The 27,329-nt window shown below is 41.0% G+C and overlaps 1 protein-coding gene across 1 annotated transcript in view; it reads right to left on the reverse strand.

Annotated features, from left to right (window-relative positions):
* CFAP54 (cilia and flagella associated protein 54) overlaps positions 1-27,329 on the reverse strand; it is a 294,342-nt gene that overhangs the window by 120,019 nt on the left and 146,994 nt on the right. The window contains exons 40-46 of the mRNA XM_061125597.1: positions 15,876-16,028; positions 12,833-13,027; positions 10,627-10,714; positions 10,124-10,333; positions 6,818-6,884; positions 4,482-4,664; positions 1,992-2,078 (exon numbers count right to left, since the gene is read on the reverse strand). Of these exons, the coding sequence (XP_060981580.1) occupies positions 1,992-2,078; positions 4,482-4,664; positions 6,818-6,884; positions 10,124-10,333; positions 10,627-10,714; positions 12,833-13,027; positions 15,876-16,028 (983 nt within the window). The remainder of the gene's footprint in view (positions 1-1,991; positions 2,079-4,481; positions 4,665-6,817; positions 6,885-10,123; positions 10,334-10,626; positions 10,715-12,832; positions 13,028-15,875; positions 16,029-27,329) is intronic.

Below are 27,329 nucleotides of genomic sequence, written 5' to 3' on the forward strand. Positions count from 1 at the left end.
TTACAAGCAAGGGCCATGGGTTACATTTTTTTCGATCAGAGTTACTAACGGTGCCTTTATTAGGAGATACTTGATGAATGTTGCTTCAGAGATAAAGCAGTAAACATTTACCAAGTATCTTCTTGCTGAGCTCCCACTGAACACCAAGGAGAGTGGACAGTAGGCACATGATATATGTCTAAAGACTTTAAATTCAATTTAATAATTAACTACTGAATATCAAGGATATGAATTTACTACTCAAGACACTATAGGGAAACAAAAGATGATAAGACACACGCCCTAGCCTCAAGAATTTTTCAGTTTTGAAGAGAGTACTATCTTAAAAACAGAGAGAGAAAAGTTGTATGCAGCTTTTTAAACAGTGTTATTGAAATTCAAAAGCCAGAGAACTCTTAAAGAGTTCAGTAACTCAGAATTCATGGCTGAAAACCAATTACTTATTCCTAGGTTAAAATGTATTATCTTAAGAGCACCAGAACTTCTCTTAGAGAACGTATTATCTTTATTAAGAAATAGGGTATGATAGACTATTTGGTCTGAAAACACAGGCTCACAGGTTGGGTCCTGGAGAGAGGAGCTCAAAGGGAAATCTTATTTTCCCTTGTTACAACATATAAAGGATCTGAGGAAGGAGGGTTTTTCCAAAAAAGGAGAAGGACAGCTCAGCCAAGGGAGTGTTGGTGCCACTCACCCCTAACTGAGCATGCACATCTTGTCCCAACCCCATGTTCAGTAATGCCTAGTTGGCAGGCTGAAGTCAATTGCAGTGGGAGTATTTATCCCATGGAAATTGCAAATGCTACAAACCAAGGCTTTTTAATTTTTTTTTAGAGTGTGTTGTGGAGAATTTACCATCATGAAATATTTTAAACTCAGAGATGCCAAATATTCTAAGTTGCAAGTGCCTCCCTAGAGAGTCCATGGTAAAGAACATGTCTGCCAATGTAGGAGACGTGGGCTTGATCTCTGGGTCAGGAAGATTCTCTGGAGAAGGAAGTAGCAACCAACTCCAGTATTCTTCCTGGGAAATCCTGTGGACAGAGGAGCCAGGTGGGCTACTGTCCATGCAGTCACAAAAGAATCAGACATGACTCAGCAACTAAAAACAACAACAAACTTGCCTTATGTTCCCAATTTTCAGTAAAATCTGATATAGAAATAAAGACCTTAGGTGAATGCAATGTGTGTGTGTGTGTGTGTAAAATATGGAATAGGGTTGGATTCCGTATTAGAGATGAGGAAGTGCAGAACAGGGAGCAAATTTGCTGGCTATTGAGAGGATCCAGGTACAAAACAAATTCAACATAAGTGGAAGCCTCTGACAATCAGTGACCAGGGAAAAAAACAGAGAAAAGGAGATGCTTGACATTCTGCACTCCACATGGGGCTCAAGCCAACTACACATGAATCTTGGAGGTAAAGAGCCTCCTGACTTCTACAGGTTACATAATTAGTTGTAATTTAGTATTCATGAATTTTATCACTTCAACTACCTATGCCATGAAAAACTCTTGTGCACCATGATATACAAAAGATCCTTAGCAAAAACAACTCACAAACTTTGGAAAATGACTCATTAGTCTTCATGAGAAACCAGTCATTCAGAAATGGTGATTTCTGGACTGAATGTTGTTAGGTTAGCCTGTTACTAGGGGGTAGCTGTTCCTCATTTTACTGTGGGCCTGAGCATAAAATTGCCCAGAAAATCCCATGGACAGAGGAGCCTGGCGGGCTACAGTCCATGGGGTAGCAGAAGAGTTGGACACGACTTGGGGACTGAACAACAACAAAACAAAGCATAAAATGATTTAAGCTTTCTACCCAGCTCTTTCTTACACTTTATGATAATGCTGTGTAAGCTTTTTAACATCAGTTCAACACCATGTATTACTATCAGCTTATGATTATGAGTACTAGAACCAAAGTAATTTAAGATGATATCTTCAATAGTTGAAAAATACCAAATGTCTTAAAAGCTTGAAACATACCTTGAGGATTCTTGCTTCCAGATTTTTGACTAGGTCTTGGCAAATTACAGAAACAAAATATTGGTACAATGCAAGAAGAGGCAGAATCTACCAAGAGAAAAACATTCTTTGTTTTGAAACATATGTTATCAAGTTAACAATCCAACAATACAATTTATCCAAATATTAATGCAAGAGATGTACAAAATCATGATTTATTTTTTATATATTAAAAGACTGTACTATTTGGTATAAGTGAAATGATATGCCTAGCATATGCTTCACGATTTTATCAAAACTTCAAAGTGCTATCAGTGACTTATAGTTCCAAGTATATGCCACTTGGTACTCAAACCTAGGTTTCACATTTCCATAAGCATGGAAAAATAAAACTCAAGTTAATCATCTTTCTTGAAAAAATTTAATGCAACATACATATATGAATTACTGAAGCCTGTGGAAACATTCTAGCAAATAAGCTATCAAATAAATGCAGAATTTAAAACAAATCACATCCATGTCCCCTAATAGCTCCTATTTATTCATCTCAATGTCAACTGCTATTGTCTTCAATTGAAATATCTCTATCAGCAAAAAAAGTATAACATGCCTGTCATATGAATGTCAGACATTGTTGAATGAAGAAAAAATCTAAGTCCTTGCCATCACAGAACATATATTCTACTGCTTAAAACTCAAGCTTACTCTTCACATAATATTTTTATTTTCCTAGAATTAACCCCAAAGTTCAAGTCTTCTTGATGTCCCATAGATGTATGTGAAAGCTTGTAGACTACCAATTTTTCAGCTGACCTAAACACGATCCAGCTAAAGGTGAGTGTTGAGGGATAGTTTTGCCTGGACTTTTGAACAGCTCCTAACTGCAACTTAAAACTGAAGTTCACTCCCTGCAGCTGGGTCCTGCCCCATCAAAGGGAGATGGAGCAAGAATAGGGACTTGGATCCTTATTATTTAGCAAACTATTTCCCATGATTCCACAGCAAGGGGTCGCTTGGTAAATTTTATGTATTATAGCAATCTCCTTAGGTACTTCTAGAAGGTAGTTAATACAAAATGGAAACTGTTTACATCTTGCAAGTTCAGCTAAGGAATCTCTCATTGTCAGTCAACTGGCAGCTGCTAATAGCAACAGCTTTTACAGAGGATTAGAACTGGTCTTAAATGATTTCAAACATAACACAGTACATTTTTCCATAATGATGCTCTGCAAACATAACAATAACTTTTTCTACAATTAATGCAGTACAAAACAATAAGGGTTGGCTATCACCTTTGAGATTGTATCTTTTCTTTAGTGAGAAATAAAAACACACCACTTTATTGCTGCCAACAGCTCAATTATTCAGAAAAATGTTCTCAATTTCTTAAGCTTCAGAGAAAAAAGTCTCATTTCTTTTCCAGTGCAGTGATATGTATTATATATGAATAGGACTAGACAGCTAAAGGTTACCCAGGGAATAGGTAAAACTATTTTCTAAATCCAGAAATGAATCCCCTTAACAATGAGAGGAACACTGCTTTTGTTATTTTTTTCTAATAAACATTTTTTGTGTGTGCCAAATCTGCCAAGTATTACAAGCATGTATCAACCTTTTCGCATTAACACATGACATTATAATTTAATAACTAATTTCAGGGGACAATAAATCTTTTCAAAACAAGGAGAGAGTTAATTTAGAACAAGAGAACAGAAAATAACGTAGGAGAAAAAAATAAGGTAAGTATTAAAATTATAGAGGAAAGGGGAAGAAGCAGAAAGAAAGAAGAACAGATGTTAAGAAGCAAGCACAGTGGGAAAAGACAGACAACAGTAGAGGAAACAGCACAGAGGAAGAGAAAAGAAAAACTAAGATAAAGGAGGAAAGACCAACAGAAAATACTAATTTATGTCTAAAATGAAATCAACTTCAAATTTATGATTTGTGACTTATTTTCCCAAAGGAAATGAGTTTTCATTTGGGCCTTTTAATTTCTTAGGATATTAAGAAGTGTCTGTCTTTAATTTCATATTTAGAATCTGTTTTTCACTTAGATGTGCCCTTAACATAGAAGAGATGAGACAGACACAAAGATAAGTTTGTCTCAATAAAGAAATACTCCCATAGTTTTGATACTGATATTCCTTCATGACAATAAAGTGAAGTTGTAAGTGCACTAGATTTCCGTGTTCCAGACCAGTTAAACATTCTAGTCAATTTCACCATATCTTAAGGGGGAAAAAACGATAAATAATAGAGTTAAAAACAGAGAGAACCAAATCAAATAGACCTGGCTATTGTATCCAAAATGGCATGCAAATAGTGATGTTAAAGAAAGAACATTAATTATTTTATTTTGAAGTATAGATCAGAATCCTGAAAAGAGTTTAAAAGTTAAACAAGAATTGATCACAAGAGCAATAGTAAAATTTAACCCTGCCAAGTAAAAAGTACAATATAAGTGGGGTGAATTAAGTGAATTAAGATTTGTTGATTTTGCAAATCACTTACTACTAGATTTTGCTTAGCAAAGTGCAGCTCGCGGATGACGTAATACAGACTCGCAATGACGGAGCAGATGTCAGCCCGGTATCTGTCTGAGAAGAGCTCGATGCCTGGGAGAAGCTGAGTGATTTCATACTGAGCGTAGCAACGTTCAGCTTTAGGATGTGGCAGTGTGGTTCTAAGCAGACCCTGAGTTCGAAAAAGGTGAAATGACCAGCTGGAACTTGTATTTGGAACAACAAGAGAGATAAGCATTTAAAGGATATGGGGAATAAGTGCATTCCTTCCCAAAGTGCTCTGTGCTGCCTAGCACACTGTACCCCATAATAAAGGGTTGTTTGTTGTTGATCAGTTGCTAAGCAGTGTCCACCACTTTGTGACCCCAAGGACTGCAGCACACCAAGCTTCCCTGTCCTTCACCATCTCCTGGAGTTTGGTCAAACTCAGATCCATTGTCAGTGATGCCGTCCAACCATCTCATCCTGTCACCCTCTTCTCCTCCTGCCCTCAATTTTTCCCAGCATCAGGGCCTTTTCCAATGAGTCAGTTCTTCACAACAGGTGGCCAGAATACTGGAGCTTAAGTCCTTCCAGTGAATATTCAGGGTTGATTTCCTTTAGGATGGACTGGTTTGATCCCCTTGCTATCCAAGGGACTCTCAAAAGTCTTCTCTAGCACCACAGTTTGAAAACGTCAATGAAAGTTACCTATTTATATTCTCATCACTATAGGTTCCAAATGCTTTATCACTGACAATGGGCCTTTTAAACTCCATGGTAGTTGGATACTTATTATCTTAAGAAGAAATTATCATTATTTTATCATTTGTTGAGAGTTGGCTTTGTGTTAGGCACTCTTAGTTTATTCTTCATAAATATTATCTCATTTCATCCTCACTTAACCCACCCCTAGGAGGAAGACTTATTATCTCACAAGTGATATAATTGAGGCTGAAACGATTAACTTCTCTGAGGTCACCCAGTTAATGCTGGCAAAAAGAATATTCAAAGACGTGTCTATCTGACTCAAAAATCTATGTTTTCTCCACTCTACCAACCTACAAGTAGAGGAAGGGAAAACATACTTCAGAAGTCTAAATCAAGCAGAGGTGATTCTAAATTTTTAACTGAATTAAGTGAAAAGGTAATTGGTTTAATCTGACCCGTCTTTCTAAATACAATTTATATGACCAACATTGTGCCAGACATTCAGAAACAAGATGAATACACAAAACCAAATTGTACATTTAGGAGTGCTTCTTATGTTATCTTAAACAATGACATTTCTTGATGACAAATGCATCATCAAATTATTTTAATGCATATATCAGGAATAACTTTAATCAGACTGCTCATTAAACTTATAAGATACCTAGTCTAAAATATTATGCAATTTTTTAATTTTTAGTTTCACAAATTTGCTTTAAAATCATGAAAAGAATGAACAGGTTTTTAAAATAAATCCCAGAGCTAATTTTTATTTTAGGTATCAAATTACTAAGAAATGCTGTCCACATTTAAGCAAAAAAATTACTTATTTTCTAAAATATAAATAGCATTATCTTCAAGAATGAGGAATATCAGGAGAAAGTAAAGGATGCAACAGAAGAAATCTGATTCGGATTATCATTCCCTCTGCATCCTTGCCTCTTCTACCTCGTCCCTTTGAAGCACTGGCAAGGGGTGTATGAAACATAAGAAAACTAAAAATTCTGGCCATATAATCCAAGAAACCTGTCTCAAAGATCTTATATACCCAGATTTCATAAGCTATCAGACTCTCTGATACACAGAACAAGGGTATTCCATCCTTCAAAGTAAACAGGACCTCTAGGAGATTGCAGAAGCCCCTGGCTACATTCCTGAATCTCAGAATGTCTTACATTTTGGATAAAAGCTCCTATCTTCTTCAGTAAAATCAAACTAAGAACTGCAGACACTCTACTTCTGTAGTCTTCAACTTATTTTTGGCTTGCATTATATGGCATATTTTACATCATGCAATTAAGCAAAAGTTTATTTCAAGATGAGGCAGGGCAACCCTTTAGACTCAATCAGACTGGCTTCACTGCTCCATGAAAGAAGGACAGAAGACTCAGTTTCCTTATCTGCAAAACTTCTCCATCTATAGTGAACACGAGAAAACTGACCCTGCTGGATACTAAAGGTAAAAATGCCACAGGGGTTCAGTCATCAAAGGAAAGATGGGCGTAGGATATTTAATCAAGGTTCATGTTATTTTCCTAATGTCAGTTTTATGAATGTAATAAACCACTGCATTTTAAAAAATTTTTACTAATTAAATGGCTGTGCTACTACAGAACAACGCATATGAAGTGTTACCTGAAAGAGGAATGCTGATAAAAGGCAACAGTTGGTTCTCTTTTCAACATCCAATGTCTGAATAAATCTAAGAAAAAGAAACTGATTCAGAGATAATGTTCCACGAATATTTTTACTCTAATATTCATAGATCTTAACTCAAAATTAAAGTAGCCTTTAATTTAAAGTTAAAATTTTAATTTTTAATTCTAAAAGTGCTATATCCTCATGTAAGATTTAAAACACTGAAAGACAGAAAAAAATAAAATGAAAATTCACCAATAATGCTACCACCTAAACATGATTACCAGTAACATTTCAGTTAATTTCCTTCTAGATTTCCTTCTATATATAATTATACAGATGCACATTCACATTAAGACTGAAATTATGCAATATATATTTTTATAAACAAATTTTCTATTATTGAACATAATCAGTTATATAATTATTTTACAGAATTTAATATTTTTATCAGACACATGTACCAGAGCATTAAAATATTCATCTCCATTTGGTTTTTTTCCATTGTTGAAACACACATTGTCGTACCTACATTTTTGAGCACTTGTCCTATTACTTCCAGTGGATAAATCCCTAGAAGTGGAATTTTGGGGGAAAGGAGGTGCACAATTTTAAAGTTTTTTGATGAGCACAATTAATTAATTTCTTCTCATAGACTGAAACACTGTATTTCCTCACCAGCAAATTATGGATCCATTTATGATATTAAATCTTTCCACCAAAGATTGAGGTAACTCTGTGTTTATTACTGTCTCATTTCATGTCCCTTAGTAGAGTCTGAGTTTTCTTTATACGGGTCTTGAAACTCGCATTTGTGACTATAAACCACATTACCTTCTCCTAAGTCTTATTTTAACACCAGTGGACTTCACTGTATTAATACCACCAGTCTGAGTTCAGCTTCTTTGTGAGGTGCTTTGCCTGCTGAGCGGTGGGAGAGAAAAGTTTCTTCTCCTCAGGGAGTCTCCAAGAATAGCCAAAACCCCTGGAGTACCACAGAGCCTGTGAAGTCAGACTTTCAGCTGGGTAACCCAGGAAATGACTTTCTGTTGATTGAAAATCACTAAGTAACAACTTCAGAGGCCCAGAGACCTCTGGCTAAGGTGTCCTCAGGCAGGAATGCTGTAAGCTGTTCTTTTCAAGCTGGGAACCTTTCTCAGCTTTTCTGTTTTTGTGTGTGTGTGTGTGTGTGTGTGTGTGTGAAAGGAAGAGTTCCTTCTCAGGAGAGCAAAAGAAAAATCAAACGACAGAGTTTTAAAAAAAAAATCTTTGAACGTTTTATACTTTTAAAATGGTAATTCCATACTTCCCTTGCCCAAATGCTAATTCTCTGAAAACAATGTGATCGTGAACTAAGACAAGTTACTGTTTTTAAAAATTTTCTCTACAGCTCACAATACTGTGCAGATGTTTTGCCTATCATGCCTTATACTGTAACGACAGAGATAACGGAAAGCTATACCTCTACTCTCTTCATACTTTTTATGTTTTTCACATTAATCCAATATTTAAGATATCTGTGAGTCCTAAGTAGACATAAGGCACTGTGATAAGACTTCGACATATGTCATGTGTGGCAGGCTGAAAAACGGCTGCCCAACGATACCAGCATCCTAATTCCCTAAACCCATGTGTAAGTTGCTCATGTGGCAAAAAAAAAAAAAAAAAAGAAGGGAATTCCCTGGTGTCCCACAGTTAGGACTCTACGCTTTCATTGCAGACAGCCAGGGTTCAATCTATGATCTGGTCGGGAAACTAAGCTCCTTCCAGTTATATGATGCAGTGGGGAAAAAAAAAAACCTGCAGATGTTATTAAATTAAGGGCCCTGAGATGGGAGGGAAAGTTCTACTAAATTATCCACGTGGGTTCAGTGTAATCACCAAGGTCCTTCAAGAGAAAGATAGGAGGGTCAGAGTCAGAGAAGATGTGAGGATAGAAGCATACTGACAAAAAGGAAGATGAAAGTCTGTGGGTCCTGAAGACAGAAGACAAAGAATGCAGGAGGCCTCGGGAAGATGAGACAGGCAACAACAGATTCACCCCCAGAACCTCTGGAGGAAGCTCAGCCCTGCCAACTCTTGGATTTTAGGACCTCTGCCCTCCATAACCGTAAGACAATAAATCAGTATTGTTTCAGGCCACTGAACTTTGTGGAATTTGCTGCACCATCAAGAGGAAACTAATACAGTCTGTGTTATGGGCTTGATTATATGCCCCACTGGGTCTTCCCTGGTGGCTCAGTGGTAAAGAATCTGCCTGCCAATGCAGGAGACCCGTGTTCAATCCCCAGAGCAGGAAGATCCCCTGGAGAAGGAAGTAGCAACCCACTCCACTATTGTTGCCTGGGAAATCCCACGGACAGAGAAGCCTGGCGGGCTACAGTCCATGGCATCACAAGGAGTCAGACACGACTGAGCCACTGACACATAAGCACACCCAAATTTCCTAAGTTGAAATCCTAACCCCTAGTAACCTCAGAATGTGACTAAGAAATGGGGTCTTTAAAGAAGTGATCAGGTTAAAACGAAGTCATTAGGGTAGGCCGTCATCCCATATGAGAGGTGTCCTTACAGGAGGAGAAGCTTAGGACACAGACACACCCAGAAAGGAAGACTCTGTGAGAAGAGGCTGAGAAGAGTTACCTATGAGCAGGGGAGAGGCCTCGGAAGAAGCCACCCTGGCAACAGCTCAATCTCAGATGTCAAGACTCCAAGACTGTGAGACGGTAAGTCTCTCACACAATGGTATTCCGTCACGAGTCTGTACTAGCAAATGAATACGGTATGTCATGTAATTTCTGTCACCATGGTTTACAGATGAGAATAGTGGGCTCAGAGAGGATGAGTAACTTGCCGGGGGGCGCCCAGAGTTATTAGAAGGCTCTTAAATTAAGCCTCAGTTGGCCTGCCTCCACACTTATTCTTGCTCACCTACCAACTGTTCATCCACTCGGTCATTCATTCCGCAAACAGTTACTGAATGCCATCTCCATGCTGGGCAGTGGGAGACAGTGGTGAACAAAGCAAAGACCTGTGCCCATGCTGTGCTCGCATCCCAGAGGTGGCCAGGCTACAGGGGGAGGGGACGGTCTTGAACAAGCAACAGCGCCAACAAGTGAAGCGTGTAAGAGGCCACACGGCATGAACGGAGCTGCTCCAAACAAGTGAAGTGTGTAAGAGGCCACAGGACATGAAAGCAGCTGCCCCGAACCCCGTGTGTGGGAGGCACCCCACGTGGCCCGGGGGGTGGCCCACCAAGGAAGGCCCCAGGTCCCACACAGACGGCTCCAGCGTCACACGCACTGTGCTATCTTTGCTGATATCACCGCTCCCTGCAGACACCCCCAGATGCCGCCTTTGGACAGGAGCTCCTCACTGTAGTCTTTGGAACCTGGAGGTAACTGGCCATCAGTGGCATTGGTGAGCGAGCTGCCAAGCTCCTTCCATGTATGGAGCACATCTTCTTTTCTGAAAATATTATCCAGAGCCTGACTCCAACACTTAAAAGCAGCCCTGAAACAGAAACGGGGCATTGGGCAGCATGAGATCTGTGTTGTTAAATCTATGTTTCAAAAAGGAAGGAAAATGCATTGAATAAACATTTTCATCAAAATGTTAGAGAATGGATCTGTGCCATTTATTGCTCATAACCATTTCTCTCCAGTAGCATTTGATGACTAAAACACAGCAATGGAATATTATCCAAGAACTAAAATTTACGAAAGATGGTGCATTTTCTCACAATAGTTAAACATTTTTCAAGTGAACAGAGTTCTCCTTGTTTTACTAGTCAGTAAACAAGCTACCTTTTCTTTTGTGCGAAGATGAGAAGATTTCCAAGTTCATGCAATGCCTGCACATTAAGACTTCTTTGATTGCTGGTTTGAAGAACATCTGTATTTTTAATCAAGTGAAAGAACAAATGTCAGTCCCTGTAAAATATTTCCTTTATATATGCAAGAATATTTTAAATTGCTTTATACCTTGACTGTGTAGATAAGCAAACTTGACATTAATAGACCCTCTAAATGTCACATGATATAGCCACAGAGAACAAACGATGTTCTGTTTGAATGTTAGGGAGTAGGAAAGTGGTTCTAAGAGGGAGGAAAAAAGATTGGATCTAACAGGTAGGAAACGTGAATAAAGCAGATAGAATAAGAGTGAGGCAGGTCAAGATGGTGAAGGAGAAAGAATCCAGAAAAAGCACAGCAGGGAGACCGGACTGGGTATAAAACACAGAAATGTCACGTGTGGCCAGAATGCGGTTTTGGGGGAGGCTGAAGAGCAGTAGTGGTGAGGTTACTGAGGCATCTGAATGCCAAGGGGAAAACGCGAACACTGCCTTACAGCAGACGGGAAGGCCTGAATGGTTTGGTTTGGGTCAGAGATGTGACAAGAGTGCAGCATATCAGAGTCTTCCCTCACCCAAATGCAGAAAAGCACAGCTTTACTGTCACCTGAATTTGTTGTTGCTTTCTGAGGAATGCATGCATTCCAGGATGTGCAGCCAAAAAAACACCCATCTAACATGGCACTGGTTCCTAATGAGGGCAGCACCACTGGCTAGTGGGTGTTTTAGAAATCTGAGGAAGGGGGTTGTTATTTGTCACAATGGGGCAACTGCTAGTGTTTCCTCAGTGAGGACCTGGCACTGGGGGGCCTGCAATGGACAGAACCTTCCCCCACAGGGAGGAAAAAGATGAGAAACCTGTAGACAATTATCTGAGTCTAACATCTAACTTCATTTTATACATAGAAAGGGTATTTTTGCATGTTTTCAAAATGTGCAGTTTTCCAGAAACGCAATCCCCGTAATATTTTGTTTTTGTTTAGAAGGCCCTACATTTGCCATTTTAGAACATCATGGCACCAAAATTAACAGTGCTAACAGTACCTGAGTAACCAGTATAATACGCTTGTATCAGTCTGCGTCTGCAGCTGCCATCTTCCCGTGCACCCTGTATGCCGTGCGCACCATGTCCAAGCATCTGACCGCTTCTCTGTGCCTCCGGCGCCTAAGCTCTTGCTGCGACTGTTGTTTTTCAGTTGCTCAGTCATGTCTGACTCTGCAGCTCCATGGACTGCAGCCCACCAGCCTTCTCTGTCTGTGTAATTCTCCAGGCAAGGAGACTGCAGTGGGTTGCCATGTCCTTCTCCAGGGGATCGTCCCAACCCAGGGATTGAACCCACATCTCCTGCATTGGCAGGCAGGTTCTTTATCACTGGGCCACCTGGGAAGCCCACCTAACCTCTTACATATTAACAAATAGATTCTTTTATTAAAAAGTGATTTCATTTCATTTACCCTTCAATTGATATTTAGAACTTCATATTTATTTTTTTAAATAATGTGTATAGGCAGAGTATATTAATACAAAGTTTATTTCAGGCACTAAAGGGGGAATATTTCCTGTTATAAAAAAGGGGAACATTGGGTCTACAACATGTTGAATTTATACTGCTGAATTTGTAGAAAAGCCAAATCAAGTGGAAAGACCAGGAAAATGGAACCAGCCGGGGCAAAGCAAAAGCACGTAACAGTGGCCACATCTCAATAAACGGGTCACAGATTTAGTTAAAACGGGATAAGTGGGAGGGCACCTAGAATCTCGCAATGGCAACAGCTAGGCTGGAGACGATCACGGGAGGGGGTTGGCAGCGGCCTGTCTCCTCACTGCTCTGTTACTGCCTACAAGGGTGTGATGAATAGACTCTATGTTCAAGCTCTTTCATCACACTTCTACAGATGACATTTCAGTTACTGTACAGCACAGGGAGCTATATTCAATATCTTGTAATAACCTACAATGTAGAATAATCTGAAAATATATACACATATATATAAAACCAAATCACTTTGCTATACAGATGAAACTAACACAATATTGTAAATCAACTATACGTCAATAAAAAATATATTAAAAAAGGTATCATTTCAAGACCAAATGCAATCTCAACATTAATGTGGCAGATCATATTGAAAATGAACATATAATGAATAAACCTTACTAATAGTTTCATAATAAGAAGAAATCACGAGTCCGAGTTGTGAGGAGGGAAGCCTGCTCTTCTCCACTGAGCTGAAGACTCGGAAGTGCTCCTGAGAAAGGTCGGGGGGCGTCGGCATGTGCATCTCTTCTGTCCCCAGGGAGAACTCCACCTTCCCAGGAGCAAATTTCAAATTGTTCACTCCTCCTTTGTCTCCTAAATTCACGGGAAAATTTAAAAAGAAGCTTACAAATGGAGAAAGAAGGGAAGTTTATGAGGAGGGAAAAACTAGGAGAAATAGAAAGGGAGAAGGAAGGGCTTACACAGAGTTGAGCCTCATTTATAGTTCGAGGGGCTCTGTTGCCTTCTGAAGAGCCTTCTGAAGGGTCTGTTGCGTCAACGTGCTCTACACTCGAATTACCTCAGAAGGAATAGCATGGAGGGCAGTTTGGTGGAAAGCAAAGTTTGAGATAATGCTTTGCTCCTCCTGGGGATTGGGGTGGGGGGCGGAGGGGGAGAAGTTGTGCAGTTTGAGTTTACTTTCTTAAAAGAGTTTCCAACAGTAAGATGTTAGTTTGCCTCTGGGGCAGAGACCTCTGGGATAGGCGCAACATACAGGTACTTCTGACCTGAGGGGAAAGAAATAGGAAAGAATCTGTGTCTGTGTAAGGTCAGAGAACACACAAGGAAAAGAAAGGGGAAAATATTCTAGGGGAAGGAGTTAAAAACCTGAGGGAGAGAGAAGCTAAAATGGATTTAGGTCTACAGCCAAGGACTGGAGATAAACTTCTGAAGGTATCTTAGTATTAATACTAGGTGAGATTCAGAATGAAGTGGTGTAAACCATCCTTAGGAACTGTATCTACTTTTTTTTCAATTCACACCCTTCCCCACTGTTAACATGCACCATAACCAAAGGAGCTTAAACACAACATGCTGTGCTTAGTCGCTCAGCTGTGTCCCACTTTTTGAGACCCCATGGACTATAGCGCACCAGGCTTCCCTGTCCATAGATATTCTCCAGGCGAGAATACTGGAGTGGGTTGCCATGCCCTCCTCCACAGGACCTTTCAAACCCAGGGATCGAACCGAGGTCTCCCGCATTACAGGCGGATTCTTTACCATCTGAGCCACAGGGAAGCTCAAAAACATGATATGGCGGGCTAATTTAATGTAAAGTGTGTCTGTGGACAATACAACCAAAATCTGTGGGTACATATCATAACAAGTGCTTTTTAGGGGGAGAAGGGGAGCGACAACGACACATATAGGCATTCATACATGCATACATACATACTTTATATATATATACATATATACATACACATATACATATATTATATACATAAGTAAACTTCTGTCAGTAGTTGTAAAAAAAAATAATTGATTTAATTTCTAAAATATCAGCTCAAGTGTCGAGATTCCTTAAAAAACTGGAAATAGAACTGCCATATGACCCAGCAATCCCACTCCTGGGCATACACACCGGGGAAACCAGATCTGAAAGAGACACGTGCACCCGAATGTTCATCGCAGCACTATTTATAATTGCCAGGACATGGAAGCAACCTAGATGCCCATCAGCAGATGAATGGATAAGGAAGCTATGGTACATATACACCATGGACTATTACTCAGCCATTAAAAATAATTCATTTGAATCAGTTCTAATGAGATAGATGAAACTGGAGCCCATTATACAGAGTGAAGTAAGCCAGAAAGATAAAGACCAATACAGTATACTAACGCATATATATGGAATTTAAAAAGATGGTAATGATAATCCTATATGCAAAACAGAAAAAGAGACACAGATGTACAGAACAGACTTTTGGACTCTATGGGAGAAGGCGAGGGTGGGATGATCTGAGAGAACAGCATTGAAACATGTATATTATCAAGGGTGAAACAGATCACCAGCCCAGGTTGGATGCATGAGACAAGTGCTCAGGGTTGGTGCACTGAGAAGACCCAGAGGGATGGGATGGAGAGGGAGGAAGGAGTGGGGATTGGGATGGGGAACACATGTAAATCCATGGCTGATTCATGTCAATGTATGACAAAAACCACTACAATATTGTAAAGTAATTAGCCTTCAACTAATAAAAAAAAAATATCAGTTCAGAGAATATTAGCATCTTAGATGCTAAATTTAAATCTATTATTAATAACTTTAAAATACTATTATTTTAAGTTTATTAAAATAAATGTAATTTTATTATTCTGATAAACTTGAACAGTAAGGATTATAAACATAAATTAGGATTTTAGATTACCTAAATGTAGGTAATTTGGGATTTCTTAACCTACATTTGAGTATCCTTTCTCTCTCTGAGGTTAACCACTTGAAGCCCTGCTTTGACTGAGCTTACAAATCAACAGACTTTGAGAAGGGAGAATACAAGTGTAAAGTAACCAAACATAATGAATATCTTTTTTTTTAAAGCTAAGATAAAAATCTATGGTATTACTAAGGAATTTTACTGGTGTGTATATTAAAATGCATCTATTTGTTTGACATTGATAAAGTAGTGCTTTGGTAAAGACTGTAGTTAATTCTGTACGAATCAATTCATCTACTACGAAAATAAAACAAGACGATAGCACCATACTTGCAAAGCAAATAGTAAGGACACAGAGGTATGGAATCAAACATTAACACTGCTTTCCTATTTACTCCACTCAAGGGAGTATACTCAGAAGGCATACAAGCAGATGAGTGAGGCAGTGCTTTGGTTGGAATCAAGTGTGGGAAACAGAGGTGTGATCCACTGGACAAGAAGAAAAAAGCGAAAGGCAGCTGAAAGCGGGCATGCAAGTGGGGGAAGAAGGAACCTACTGCAGAACAAGGTAGACCCACAGGGTGGTACCCTGTGGAAATAAAGAGATAGGAACACAGAGCAAGCACAGTCAGCCCTCTGTTTCTGGAGATGCAGAGCCATGGATACCAGGCAGGGGGGAGCTGACTGTAAGGGACATGTGCCTCCACGGATTTTGGTATCCACAGGGGGTCCCAGAACCCATTCCCGCAGGTGCATAGGAGCGATTAATGACTGTATTTCACCTTGTGTCTGTGCGAGAAATAACGAAAGCAACTTTCTGCTGTGCCGGATTGATCTGTTGTGATATTTGGATTTTTCCAAGGTCTCTCTAAAACATCTCAGAGTGTCTGTCACATCCACAGGCACGCAGAGGAGCTCTTTGGCTCTGCTGTATTCTGAAAGGAAAGGGAAGAGTGACGTTAGAAATGAAATGTTGCAGCAAGCCAAGGAGAAGCAAAAGCCTTTCTAATTCAGAGAATTTCTTGAGCCCAAACTAAAGCTGCTAAATTCAAAGCCCCCAGGTCTGCAGCAGGTGTTTCAATGTTCAGATCAATTTTTTTTTCTTGTTTTATTTGACAGTTCTTTTTAAAAAAAGAAAAAAAAACTTAGAAAACTTTTGATTCGTATGAAATGCAAATAACTTTAGATCTTGCCAATTTTCCTTATGAAGCCTCCTACTTTTTCCTTTGCTGATCATAAAAGATGAAATAATCTGCTCCTTTTCAGCACCCTCTTCAAAGCCAAGGTGCCTTGGGAAAGAGACGAAAGGAGGAAACAAAGAAGCTTGGAGATGGGCAATTGCTCTCTTAAGAGAAGGAAAAGACAGCTTTCTAACACTGGAGAAAGCAGAGGAAAAGAAGATGAAGCCATAAACAGGTATGGAACTGAAAAGGCATCCTGAAAAGTGGCCAGAAGGGCAGATGTTGGCAGAGTTGCTGTGAGGTCTCTGGACAGACCCATGAATTAGGCTGCAGACCAGCTGCATACGCCATGAAGCAAGCACATGGGAGAGAGGACACACAGGCTTCAGACTGAACGACAAATTTACCCCTTCAACGAATTGAACAGGTCAAATAACCCCTGTCAAATCTGAAGTCGTGAGAGTCCAGCAACTTGCTAGGGAACAGGGCTGTAACAGCTTAAGAGGCATGACCTTTGCTCTCAAGAAATCCACCCTTTATGAGTGTCTGGGGACAGGCCAAAAGGATGGAGAGAAAGAAGAGAGATCAGTGCAGGAAGGAAAGGATGAGCAAGAAACAGTTCTTGGGGGGAAAAGGCATGCCAGCTGTGTCTTAGAGAACAGGGAAGATTATCAGGAAGTAAGGGAAGGGGTCTCAGATAGAATGAGCAGAGCTGAATCTGGGACGTCCCTGGAGGTCCACTGGTTAAGACTTCCCTTCCAATGCAGGGGCTGGGGGTTCAAGCCTTGATCAGGGAACTAAGAGTCCACATGCCAAAAAGCCAAAACTTAAAATAGAAGGATTATTGCAACAAATTCAAAAAAGACTTTAAAAATGGTCCACATCGAAAAAATCTCAAAAAGAATAGCTGAGTAACTATTCTAAATAAACACTGTGACAGTCTCATTAAATTCTAGCAACACTCATAAGAGGTATGTCCCATTATATCCTCCTTTTACAGATGAGGAGAATCAGGCATAGAGAAGTCTCAGCGTCCCTTGGGTCACAGAACCAGCTTGCACAGGAGAGGGTGGAATCAGGATTAAAGTGGCAATGCAAGGCACAGTGAGATGACACAGCCAGTCCTTTTGAACCAAGAAGGGTTTCCAGAGGCCTAAAGCCCTCACTGCGTATGTGGCCTTCATCCTCTTTAATGGGCAGCCAAGAAAGCGTTTTGAGTAAGACCCCGGCAGAAAGAGATTCATATTTTAGGAAGCGTGAGCCAGCAGTTGTATGCACAGCAGGCTGCAATAGAAAGAGGGTGATGGCTGAGAGGTTGTGAGGTTACAACACCGACATAGTATGATTTGAACTTGACTAAGGTGGGAGCAGTGGGAATGAGGGAGGGACACGGGAAATCCCAATGGTAGAAGTGATTAGAGAATGGTTAATTGGCTACTAGGTGAAGAAAAAAACAGGAGTGGAAATTGTTTCTTATCCACCTTTCAGGGCTGATGACCTTGCTTCCTACCTCAGTGGGAATAAATGGCAGGACCCCAAGTGGATTTCCTGCAAGCCCCTGCCCCGAGACCCACACAGCCCCCAGTCCCCCTGCCATCTGCACTGCAAGGTCATCACTCCAGCAATTCTCCTCTCTCCTCCCAGTCACCAGTTTTTCCCTCTGCTGAGTCAACGTTTTGTTTTGCTTTTTTTCCTATTTTTAAAAATCATCAAAAATTTTGTGTTCATTGCAGCATTAGTTACGATAGCCAGGACATGGAAACAACTTAAGGGCCCATCAACAAATGAATGGATAGAGAGAATGTGGTATTTACCCAGTGGAATATTATTCAGAGCCATAAAAAAGAAGGAAACCCTGCCATTTGTGACAACATAGATAAGCCCTGATCAGACAGACAAAGGCAAACAGTGAATGATCTCACATACATTTGGAATCTAAAAAAATCGAACTCAAACAGAGAAGAGACTGGTGGTTGCCAAAGGCAGAGTTGCGGGGTGGTGGGCAAAACGGGTGACAGTGACCCAAAGGTACAAATGTCAATTAAAAGACAAGTAAGTTCTGAAACTATAAAGTATAGCACAGAGACTATATCTAAACTTCTTAAAAAAATTTTTTAAACGCTTTCTCTTGACCCTTCTTTCCCTTCAAGCCACCATCCTATCTCTCTGCTCCATTTTATAATAAAAGTCCTCAAAAAGTTCTATTTTCATTGTTCCCCATTCTCTCTTAAACCTGCTTAAAGCAGACTTTTCCCCAATTATTTCACCCCAAGGATCTTCACTAAAATAAATCTAGTGTTCAATTTTTAGCCTTTATCTCACAAATTTTCAACAACATTTGACCCGGTTGCTAACTCCTTCCTCCTTGTAATACTTTCTTCACTTGGCTTACAGGTCCTTTACCAACCTACTGACCCCTCCTTCTTAGCCCTCTTTGCTAATTCATCCTCGTCAACCCAAACTCTTAATATTTGAAAGTCCCAAGGCACAACCCTTAGACTGCCTCTCTTTTCTTCTTAACTAACATTTGAGACAGGCTGGAACCTGGGACCCTTTACTGGAATACTCGCATCTGGACAAACGTCTCCTCCAGCAATAGAATACAGAGAAACTATAAGGGACTAAAAACAACTGTGTGCATGCACAGTTGGGGCAAATCATGAACAATAACATACACAAAGGCCAAAACGCATCTGCCATCTCTGGGGCCTGGAGCAAAAGCAAGGTGCTGCACATAGAACCGCCGGGGCACGGGGAGACAGCCTCGGTGATTCCCCTGCCAGCACGCTGACCTGATCTCACGCCCAATTTCAGAAACTGGCTCCCCTGCCAGTAGGAGACCAAGGAAGGGAACCTATTACTTCTCATTCCTTTGTGCTGTAGCATAAGTCCCAGTGAAGCCTTGCCTGAATTTCATCCTGTCCCTTATCAATTCCTATTGATTAAAGAGTCCAAGAACTCAGTTCAGTAACACATTCACACCCTTGATGATCTCATCTAGTCTAAGTGTCTACATGCTGGTGGCTCCCAAATTTCTATCTCTGGCCCCATCTCTCTTGAAGTCCAGGCTCACTTATCCACTGGTCTCCTCTGCTGGGCATTTAATGGACATCTCACACTTAGCATGTTCCCAACTGATTTCCAAATCTTTCCTCCCTAAACCTACTCCTTTAATAGTCTTTCCTCATCTTATTAAAGAGTGGTTCTATTTTTCCAGTTGCTCAGACCACAAGCTGGCATCATCCTTGACTTGTTATTTCATCTCAAGCCCCAAGTCAAATTCACAACAAACCTGGAGGCTCCCCATTCAGAAAATGTCTGGAGCACCACCATCTCTCCAGAGATCTACTCACCACTTCCATTCCACTGTGTTCTAAGACCTACCATCTCTTTCTGAATCACTCCGACCACCCCCTAACCATTCTCCCCATCTCTACCCTTGCCACTCTCAACAAAGAACCAGAGGACCCCTTTTAAAAGATAAGCTATCCCTTTTAAAATATAAGTTATCTCATGTTACACCCCTGTCCAAGACTACCCCATCACCTAGAGCATACACCAGTGTCCTTGGAGTGACCTCTAAGGCCCACCAAGAAGAGATTCCCTGTGACCTTACTTTTCTCCCCCTTACTCCCTCTCACATTGGCATGCTTCCACCCAAGGGTCTTGGCACCGGTGGTTCACTTTGTCCTAGAACGTTCTGCCCTCAAATATCCCCAGGTCTGATTCCTCAGCTTCTCAAGCTTATGACTTAACTGTTAACTCCTCAGTGAGGCCTTCTTTGATCACTCTCAAAATTGTCGCAAGTTTTCTTTTCTTCTCAGCACCCGTTAGCTTCTGATCTGTTATGGGTTTTACTTATTTATTGATTGTCTCTGACCACTAAAATGCAAGTTCTGTGAGAGCAGAGATTTTTGCCTATTTTATCCACTGAATTCACCCCTGGCCTATAACTGTACCTATTACATGGTATGTGCTCAATAAATATTTATTACATGAATGAACAACAACAGTTTTCAAAGCTAAATGCTTGGAACAAACTTTATTAATAATCACTTCCATAGGCCTTGATCTCAACTTATTGTCACAGTATCCTACAACTAGTAGAGATAAATGTCACTCATACTTTACAAAGGAGGAAAAGTGAATTTGAGGGACATTCACTTGTCTTAACTGGAGAACGAAAAGGCAACCCAACTCTAGTATTCTTTCTTGGGAAATCCCATGGACAGAGGAGCCTGGTGGGCTATATAGTCCATGGGGTCACAAAGAGTCAAACATGACTTGTTTTAAACATGACACTTGTTTTAAGCTCTTACAAGACATAAGAGAGAGAAGCAGGGTTTTAGTCTGATGCCTTTCCCAAATAGTTTCCCAAAGGGTGTCAGATTTGGGGAACAGGCAATGATCCTAATTTAAGGCCTGCTAATGTGGGCACAGAGATACTTTGAGAATAATACAGATTAAGTCTGGGGTCCTTGTAAGCCCAGTGAAGTCTTGGTGAAATTAATAACATGGGGTCACATTCAACAGCCATGGAGACCCATCTTTCATTACACCTTGATGTCTAGAAACCCTGGAGGCTCTGGTCAAACCAGGAACACGGCCACGTTGAGAGGTGCATCTGTGCCCCCAGCAAGTTCACTCATGACACACTTCCCTGTCACACATTTAAGAGGATCAAATAATGAGGCACAGGTCACACTCTTCTCCTGCCAACTTCGCTCTCCTGCCCCTCCACCTTGTCTCAACCACCCCACTCCTCTAAGCAGGCACAGTCCTGCATGAGTCCTGACAAGGCATGCCCTCTCCCCTCCCACCCCAACCCTTATGCACAACGCCCTGAAGATCATAGGTTTCTGCTTTGTTTCTCCACTCTTCCTGCCAGAATTCAAGAGCTTGGCTTGCATTTTTTTTCTTCCATAGGGAGTGAGATGAGGGAAAGAAGTTCAGCAAAGCAAGGAAAAGGAGGAAACTGGAAGCCCTCACATACTAATATTTTCAGACAGTAACTTTCTCAGGCCTTCATTTGCAAGATCTGTTAAAACTGGGATGGTAAAAATTTACCTCCAGGAGTTACTGGACACTATGTTTTAACCTGTCTGTGACATGTCCAGCACAGCACTGGTCACGGAGGAAGCAGTTAGTAAATGGAGCTCACATGATGACTGCCGCTCATATGTTTTAAAAATGCCCACTGAGCACCAGCACAGGTGCCATGCCAGGCGCCGAGCAGGTACAAGTGAACAAAACAGACACACTCCCTGCTCTCCCAGAGCTTACGTTCTGGAGTAAAAGTCACAAAGGCATGCCAGCGATTAGGGATTATAAGAGGGAAAAGGGGAGATGTCTGCCATCTTTAAAATACGGGCTCTGAATAAAATCATACTGCTACTTTTTAGCAAATATATGCTTATAAATCATTCCTCTTTGTTGTTTTCCTAAATTATATTTTACCTTACTTTTTTTCCCTTCTTTCAAGCCCTAGTATACCCTTTTTTTCTCTTATTGTCTAATTAGGCTTCTGTTGGTGTTTTGGTGGCTGTCTACAGGAGATAAATGATGCAAAACAATAAGGAAATATCATTAGCTTGCAGGCCTTATTCTGCCATCTCTGTCTCAAGGGGTCCCTCTCTGAGAACTTCTATGGATAATTCAGAAGCTATTTTAAAGGCACTAATAGCCTCAACAGTTTGAAATAGGTAAAAATAAGGAGGAGGAGGAGAGAAAAGACTAGATTTACTACGTCTCTCATGTACCAGTGTAGACATTAAAATTGAAATGCCAATGACTCCAGAGAGATGGGCTCAACAGGGAAGGATCCCAGTGAGTGATACAAAATTTGGGCCACTTTCTACACTTTTGGTGACATCAGTCCAAATGCCCAGAGGCACTAATAAAACACACCAGCCAAAGGGTTCAAAATTCCAACACACGTGATGACTGAATTATCCTGTTAGAGAACTTAGACGCCAGGAAGGTCAAAACTGAAGAGAGAGATCCCAGACAGAAAGCAAAAACAGCTACAATAAAAGGCAGACCCACAGAGTTATCACCCCTTTGAAGCCTAACAAGCAGGCGGGTTACTCATCCATACAAAAAATCATCTATAAAGTAAGGTATTCTCACTCCTCCAAATCCTACAGAGACTGTACCAAATTACATATGCATTATTAAATAGCTAGAGGGAGAATAGAATGCTGTTAAATAATGAGAATACCAAATGTTCCTAGGCACCAGAGCGTTACAGTTATCTGTTCTGAAGAATTAAATGTATCAAGCACTATCACCAAATGTTATTATGCCAAAAGAAAATCTATGATGTTCTAAAGCAGCAATCTGGGGTGGAAACCATCAGGAGTATACTTGGTCTTTTTTTTTTAATTCTTTTAAGAATTGCAAACATGTCATGGTGATATACATAAGGACCATCATGCTTATAAACACATTAATGATCTGAATTTAGTACACTGAAAAAAAAATTCAGCATCCTAAAAATTTGCCCAATAAGCCCAAAAGCACAGGCCAAATTATGCTCCTAGACACAGAGGTCCTAAAGTTTTATAAGGCGCTATCAGGGGGATGCTAAGATTTTAATGATAAAGGTTCAGTGCAAAACCTGTAGTAGTTATGCAGGATCATCTTAAAATTGTGCAACTATCATAACAAGTAACAATAAAATATCTGTCTCCCCAGGACTACTGATATATAGCAAATTTTTTCTTGAATGCTGTAAGTTAAGAAGAGAATCTAACCTGAAAAGGGACAAATGACAGACAGACCTGATAGCTCAGTGGAGCCCTGTGAGCAATCAGACAGACCAGGGTTTGAATCATGATTCCAGCACTCACTTGTAACATTTAATTCTCTAATGTGTAATATAAGTATAACAATATCTACCTCCTACAATTGTTGAAGAGTTAGTAGCTCAGTTATGTCTGACTCTTTGCAACCCCATGGACTGTAGCCCACCAGGCTCCTTTGTTCGTGGAATTCTCCAGGCAAGAATACTGGAGTGGGTAGCCATTCCCTTCTTTAGAGGATCTTCCTGACCCAGGGATTGAACTCAGATCTCCTGCACTGCAGGCAGATTCTTTACCATCTGAGCCACCAGAAGATAATAAAGTACTGGCTCAATCAATTATTACTGCCATTACAATATTTTTTAGATTTTATCTATCTGAATACTCCTATTCTGTCCATGGGCTTCCTAAGTGACTCAGCAGTAAAGACTCCCCCTGCCAGTGCAGGAAACTCAGGTTCGATCTCTGGATCGGAAAGATCCCCTGAAGAAGGAAATGGCAACCCACTCCAGTATTCTTGCCTGGAGAATTCCATGGACGGAGGAGCCTGGAGGGGTACAGTCCATGGGGCCACAAAAGAATCAGACGTGACTTAGAGGCTAAACAACAACAACTCTGTTCATCGCTCAAACTAGCTGTGCCTCCACCACCATTGAGAACCAGCTCAAAGGATCACTGAAGCCTGAGGACCCCATCTTTCTTTCTGCCCTACCACCCACCTCTTGCCTTTCCAAATATAACCTAACAACAGACTGGCAACGTGCTTTCCTGACACATAGCAGTCATTGCCATTAAGCACCTCCTGGTCACATGGGTCTAGAGTTTTCCTAGGTGTGCTTTTCCTGGCTCTTAGATGTTAGCCATCATTTTGATAACAAGCATGTTCTTTTCGTTGTTGGTGGAGTATATTTGATCTACACTGTTGTGTTAGTGTCTGCTGCACTGCAAGGAGAATCAGCCACGCAGATACACGTATCCACTCTTTTGAAGATTCTTCTCCCACAGAGTTCGTTACAGAGTCCTGAGTGGAATTCCCTGCGCTGTATAGCAGGTCCCTAACAGTTATCTATTTTATGTATAATAATGTGTATATGTTAGTCCCAATCTCCCAATTCACCCCTCTCCCAACCCCCCACCCCCCGGTAACCAGAAGATTGATAACAAGCATTTTTGACATATTTTCTCACATTTGTTGCCAGTTCTTTTTAGGATGCAGGGGGCAGTATAAATCACATTCTGAGTTATGGATCCCAAGTTGGGGGCTCTCCAGAGGTCTGACAGACAAGATGAAGAAAAGGAAAACACACCCAGGAAGAAACATGCTCTTTGGAACTAGTCACACATGATTGATGAGGGGTAGCTGGTCCTCCTGTTGTTCACTGAATATGAGGAAATAACTTAGCACTGGCGGTAAAACCTACAAGTTCATGGTCACCAACCCTACTCAACTGGATCATCTACACTGCTCTGCAGCCCTCCCATCTTCCTTTCTCCTATTTTCCAGTCCACCACCTCTCATCCCTCCTGGAATCTCAACCTTGGCTGTGCTCTCAACCCCCTGCTTCATTAAGAAAATCTCTAATGCCCGGTAAAGACGCCTTCAACTTCTACCACTACCATCTACAAATTTTCCTGCGTTTGAACCTGTTCTCTCCTTCCTTTCCTATCTAGCATCAGGGGTGTCCCAACCTCCTAAGCCCCGTATATCCCATTTTCTGCCTCGTTTATGCTCAAGCTCCTTGCCTGATCAAATATCTTTCTCTCCGGGCTGTCCCTCTCTCCTGGCTCTCTCCATTTAATATAGAAATATCCTCCTTTTCTTCTACTAAAACAACCACACAAGTAAAACAAAGACCCCCTGGGCTCCACTTTCCCTTCTGGCTGCTCCCGCTTCTTTCTCTTCTTTCACGTCTAAGCTTCACCAAAGGCAGCGCTCACTCAGCACCTCTGAGCAGGCACACTTCCCACGGCCGCACCCACCACACACAAGACTGCCATCGCGCTGACAACCACTGCTTTGAAACCACTACTGTTAGAGTCAGTCGTTCCGCAAGCGGACACTGAGCTCCTACCACGTGTCAGGTACTGATGAAGGCATGTGGATTCCATCGACGAACAAACCAATCGTCCTTGACCTCACAGAGCTTACCTTTCATCAGTGGAGACAGACTAGTAGTCAATAAATACAATTTTTTAAAAACTGCGTTATAGAATGTGTTAAGCGGCTATAAGTGCTTCACAGGAAAAAAAAAGAATACATTTATTAGGGTAAGGGGAATTGGAAGGAAGGAAGCAGGATGCAGTTTCAAATAGAATGGTCAGCACCAGCCCAGGTTGGATGCATGAGACAAGTGCTCAGGTCTGGTGCACTGGGAAGACCCAGAGGGATGGGATGGGGAGGGAGGCAGGAGGGGGGATCGGGATGGGGAACACATGTAAATCCATGGCTGACTCATGTCAATGTATGGCAAAAACCACTACAATATTGTAAAGTAATTAGCCTCCAACTAATAAAAATAAATGGAAAAAACAAATAGAATGGTCAGGGTAAGCCTCACTGAAAAGATGAGAGGCACACGAAGACTGTAAGGAAGTGAGGGGTTTATCAGAGAGCCATCTGGATGGGGGAAGAGCAGTTCAGGAAGGAGAAACAGCTAGAGCAAGACCCTGAGGTGAGGGTGTCACAGCAGAAAGGCCGGGACAGTGGCCTCCCACATACAGTGGACAGAACCCCGCATCTCAGCGGACCCCTCTGACTGCTGACTCACACTCTCTCTCTCCTCGGCCTTATTTGTTCCACTCTCAGCCCGTGCACCCCCACCTCTTACGCCACGTCCCAGTTTCTTTCAGATATGGGTTCTCCTGTTTTTTCCATCAGTCACTAGGGCTCTTCACATAGTTGTCTTTATCCTTGGAGTAGAGTACAATCACACTACGCTCCCCTTTTGAAGTGAGATGTGGCCACATGACTTTAGCCAATAAAACTGCAGAAAATGTGCCACCCTCAAGTATCAGTTTAAAGAGCCATCATCTCACTTATATATAAACTATGAATATAAAATTATAAAATATGACAGTTCTATTTCCAGTTTTTTAAGAAATCTCCACACTGTTCTCCATAGCGGCTGTACTAGTTTGCATTCCCACCAACAGTGTAAGAGGGTTCCCTTTTCTCCACACCCTCTCCAGCATTTATTGCTTGTAGACTTTTGGATAGCAGCCATCCTGACTGGCGTGTAATGGTACCTCATTGTGGTTTTGATTTGCATTTCTCTGATAATGAGTGATGTTGAGCATCTTTTCATGTGTTTGACCCAGCAATCCCACTTCTGGTCATACACACTGAGGAAACCAGATCTGAAAGAGACACGTGCACCCCAATGTTCATCACAGCACTGTTTATAATAGCCAGGACATGGATGCAACCTAGATGCCCATCAGCAGACAAATGGATAAGGAAGCTGTGGTGCATATACACCATGGAATATTACTCAGCCGTTAGAAAGAATTCATTTGAACCAGTCCTAATGAGATGGATGAAGCTGGAGCCCCTGATACAGAGTGAAATAAGCCAGAAAGATAAAGAACATTACAGCATACTAACACATATATATGGAATTTAGAAAGATGGTAACGATAACCCTATATGCAAAACAGAAAAAGAGACACAGAAATACAGAACAGACTTTTGATCTCTGTGGGAGAATGTGAGGGTGGGATATTTCAAAAGAACAGCATGTATACTATCTATGGTGAAACAGATCACCAGCCCAGGTGGGATGCATGAGACAAGTGCTCCGGCCTGGTGCACTGGGAAGACCCAGAGGAATCGGGTGGAGAGGGAGGTGGGAGCGGGGATCGGGATGGGGAATACATGTAAATCCATGGCTGATTCATATCAATGTATGACAAAACCCACTGAAATGTTGTGAAGTAATTAGCCTCCAACTAATAAAAAAAAAAAAATTTAAAGGTAGAACTAATAAAAAAAAATAAAATAAAATTATAAAATATGAAAAATATACAAAACATTATTTTTACTGGCTAAAAAATGGAGACAACAGCAAACCTTCCTCATCAGGCAGTTGTAAGCTAATACTCACAAAACACTTATCAGAGTGCCTGACGTCCAGTGAACTTTATTGCAGTTCCTATAATAATAAAATAATCTACGTAAAGCCCTTAGCACAAAGTGTATGGTATATGCGTGTGGTCTCACTTCAAAGTCTTAACCATTTCCTATATGCCTCCA

This window comes from Dama dama, chromosome 22 (assembly GCF_033118175.1).
Source record: "Dama dama isolate Ldn47 chromosome 22, ASM3311817v1, whole genome shotgun sequence".
NCBI lineage: Eukaryota > Metazoa > Chordata > Mammalia > Artiodactyla > Cervidae > Dama > Dama dama.